Below are 3,071 nucleotides of genomic sequence, written 5' to 3'. Positions count from 1 at the left end.
ATCATGTTTGTTAGTACATTTAAAAAAAAATATCTATTTTAATTACTAAATATATTTAAGGAATAACCATTTCAGTCTTTGTTATTGCAACTTAATATCCGCTTCTTTAGTATTTGCTTCTCAAACTATTTGTTTTAGTACACATGTCCATTCAAGCTACTTTATTTGTTAAAAGCAAAGCAAATAAATAAATATAGCATAAAATAAATAAATCCAATTAAAATTAAAATGTAATATAAAACACAATTAAAAAAAGTCACACTTATATACAAGATAAATAATTATACATCTTTTATATTACATATTAAATTCATGTAATGGGGTGAAATCTCTTTAGTCGAATTAAAAATTTAATCTAGGAATTTTAAAAGATTATGTTCAGTAGGTTCTCAAACTTTAAAATATGTCCAAGAGGTGTTTAAACTTTATATTTTGTGTCTAAGAAATCAATAATTTTAAAAATTGTCCAATGTATCTCTTAACTTTGAATTTTGTGTCTAACAAGTACCCGACCTATTTGACATTAAAAAATAAAAAATTATTGCCTCATTTGGCACCATATTTAGTTTTATATTAGAATATGACTTTTCAAGTTTGCGTCTAATAGATGCATTAATTTTTAAAAACTATATAATAACTCAATGATGCAACCTTAAAAGTTTAGGGATATTTGCCAAAGCGAGTATATATCAATAATAATTGACATATATCTCTCATCCAGAGGTTGTGAGTTGGATCTTACATCTCCATTTCTTGTAATAAAAAAAATTAGGGACATTTAAGCCCTCTTTTAATAATGTATTGTGACTAAAATAAATATTTTAAACCTTAAATAACTAAAATATAATAATATTGGAAATTAAGTGATAGAATATTGAATAAAATAAAACTCAAAGTTGGCAAAGCCAAAATAAAGATAATTGACATATACCTCCCACCTCTTAGTTGTAGTTAAAAAAAATAATAAATAAAACACAAAGTTTGTAGATGAGAATGTTCATTCATGAAAATAACTGATTAGATATTTATTTTATTGTATTTACATTTATTTGCTAAACTATTATTTTTACAACGTTTAACTCTTACACACATGATTTAAAAAAAAAAAAAAAAAAACTCTTACCACACGCTATTAGTTTAATTTACAAAAATTAGAAAAAAACAAAATAGCTTGTCAGTTCCAAGTGTCGCCATTAAAATGTTCTCAGAGCTTGCTTACGTGGCGCCTCACAGAAACCGCATTTCACCAACGTACTCCGCCAAGAAATCCCTCCGAGAAAAAGAGGGGAAAAAAGAAACTACCTCCTCTTCAATCTGTTCTCCGCCTTCAAATCGCGGCTTCTCTCGCCACCGCCGTCCGGTTCGATTACCGAACTCAAGCGGCGGCCGAGGTAGAACAGCGCCGCCGTGCACAGTATGGCGCAGAGTCTCCCCCACAGTACCGTAATCGCCACGGCGGACATTATAATCACCGGATCGAATTTCTTGCGAGGATTTGTCTTTACTGATAGGTCGAATTTAGCCGGCGAATTCGTCGAGGGCTTCGGTGCCGGCGCGGTGGCGCCGGCGTGGATCTGAGAGACTGCTTTTTTCAAATCTTTTTGGCGGTTCAATCTCCGGGCAGGGAGAGAGACGGAGTGGAGCAACGAGGCGGTTCGAGTCGCCGACGGGAGATTTCCCGCCGTGGAATCGGACCGAGTTGACTCGGTGTTCTTCCGAGTTTGACTCGCCTTGGTCCTTAAACGACTCGGTCTCGTCGACTCAGTAGCGTAAGCCGGGACTGCCGGAGCTTTAGACTTAATCGGCGCCGGCTTCTTCAATTTCGGCGATGAAAAGCCTTCATCGTGGCAGCAATCAGTAATCTCCGGCACGGCGGTGTCGACCGGCACAGTTGCAGAAGACTTCTTGAAGCGAGACCTAAGCCACAGAATCCGGCGGTTACGTCGGCCGGTGGTGGGCTTCACGGTCGCCGGGTCTTTTCCGGTTCGTATCTTCGGAGAAGATCCGAAGCAACGTAGAAGAAAATGGAGTCGGCGATTGGGAGGAGGGATTTTGTCAGAAGTTTCCGCCATGGGAGGGGAAGAGCGGAGCAAAGGAAGGAGCTGGTTTGGTCTTAAATGGCAATGGAGTAAACAAGAAGAGTCCAAAGGAAATAAAAATTTAGAAAATTTGACATTTTGAATAATTAAATTAATTTGACTTTTAATAAATATTAAGAGAATTATATTAGCATTTAGCAATGAGAAATTACTAGGAAGTTTTAAGATAAGATTTTAGAATGGATTACCATTTAAAAGGTTTGTAGTTCAATTTTTTTTTATATTTTTAGGCCTTTTGACCCGTGGGGTTGAGAGATCCGATCTCAAATGAAGGAATTAAGTATCGTTGAGATAAGTTCATGTTGGTTGAGCTTAACTATAATTTCAATTTTTTACCCGTGGACATAACGATTTATTTATTAATTTATTTTTATAATGTATAACATTATAAATGTGGGATGAAAACTCGATTTTACCAGCCAAAACGAGTATAGCCGGACGGTAATTAACATATTGCTCAAACTAAGAGATTGTCAGTTCAATCACCCACCCCCATATATTGTATTAAAAAAACTGGATTCTACCATCCTAGATATGTCTTTTTAACTCTTGACCATTAAGTCTATGTTCACATTTCATGCCTTAACCAATAATATTCGGATTGCCAACTCTAATAATGGTCTTATTTAGTAAAAATGTTACATTTTTTAAATATAACAATTAGGAATTTAGGTGAAGATTCAAATATTTAATCTAAGGTTATCAATGTATTAACTGAAATGATAAATGAATGTTTATCAAATTTTTAATGCTATTTTTTTTCGAATACAATAGGTAGGGATCAAATTCACAACGTTTTTATTGAAGATATATATTAATTACTAGTTTTGACTTTTAATACTAATTTGAGCATAACTAAATAGTTAAGAAATTTTTACCCATGTAGATTTAAAATTTCCACCGTCATATTTGTGAAATATTGTGATTAATATATAATAGAAAATAAATATATAAACTATGGTCGATTGCATA

At 34.0% G+C, this 3,071-nt stretch overlaps 1 protein-coding gene across 1 annotated transcript; it reads right to left on the bottom strand.

Moving 5' to 3' along the window:
• Window positions 1-1,000: 1,000 nt before the first annotated feature.
• Window positions 1,001-2,363, bottom strand: LOC148209838 (uncharacterized). Its single transcript, XM_088128017.1, has one exon. The coding sequence runs from the start codon at window positions 2,070-2,072 to the stop codon at window positions 1,299-1,301; it is 774 nt and encodes a 257-aa protein (XP_087984143.1). The 5' UTR covers window positions 2,073-2,363; the 3' UTR covers window positions 1,001-1,298.
• Between the last annotated feature and the right edge of the window lie 708 nt (window positions 2,364-3,071).

Source organism: Momordica charantia, assembly GCF_013281855.1.
Source record: "Momordica charantia cultivar OHB3-1 chromosome 8 unlocalized genomic scaffold, Mcharantia_2.0 BLBB01000008.1, whole genome shotgun sequence".
NCBI classification, from domain to species: Eukaryota; Viridiplantae; Streptophyta; class Magnoliopsida; order Cucurbitales; family Cucurbitaceae; genus Momordica; species Momordica charantia.
The sequence above is the reverse complement of the archived record's forward strand: the minus strand, read 5'-3'. Positions and strand labels throughout refer to the sequence as shown.

Excerpts from the sequence above, each read along its gene's own strand:
- LOC148209838 (XM_088128017.1), bottom strand. The coding sequence starts at position 2,072 with ATGGCGGAAACTTCTGACAAAATCCCTCCTCCCAATCGCCGACTCCAT.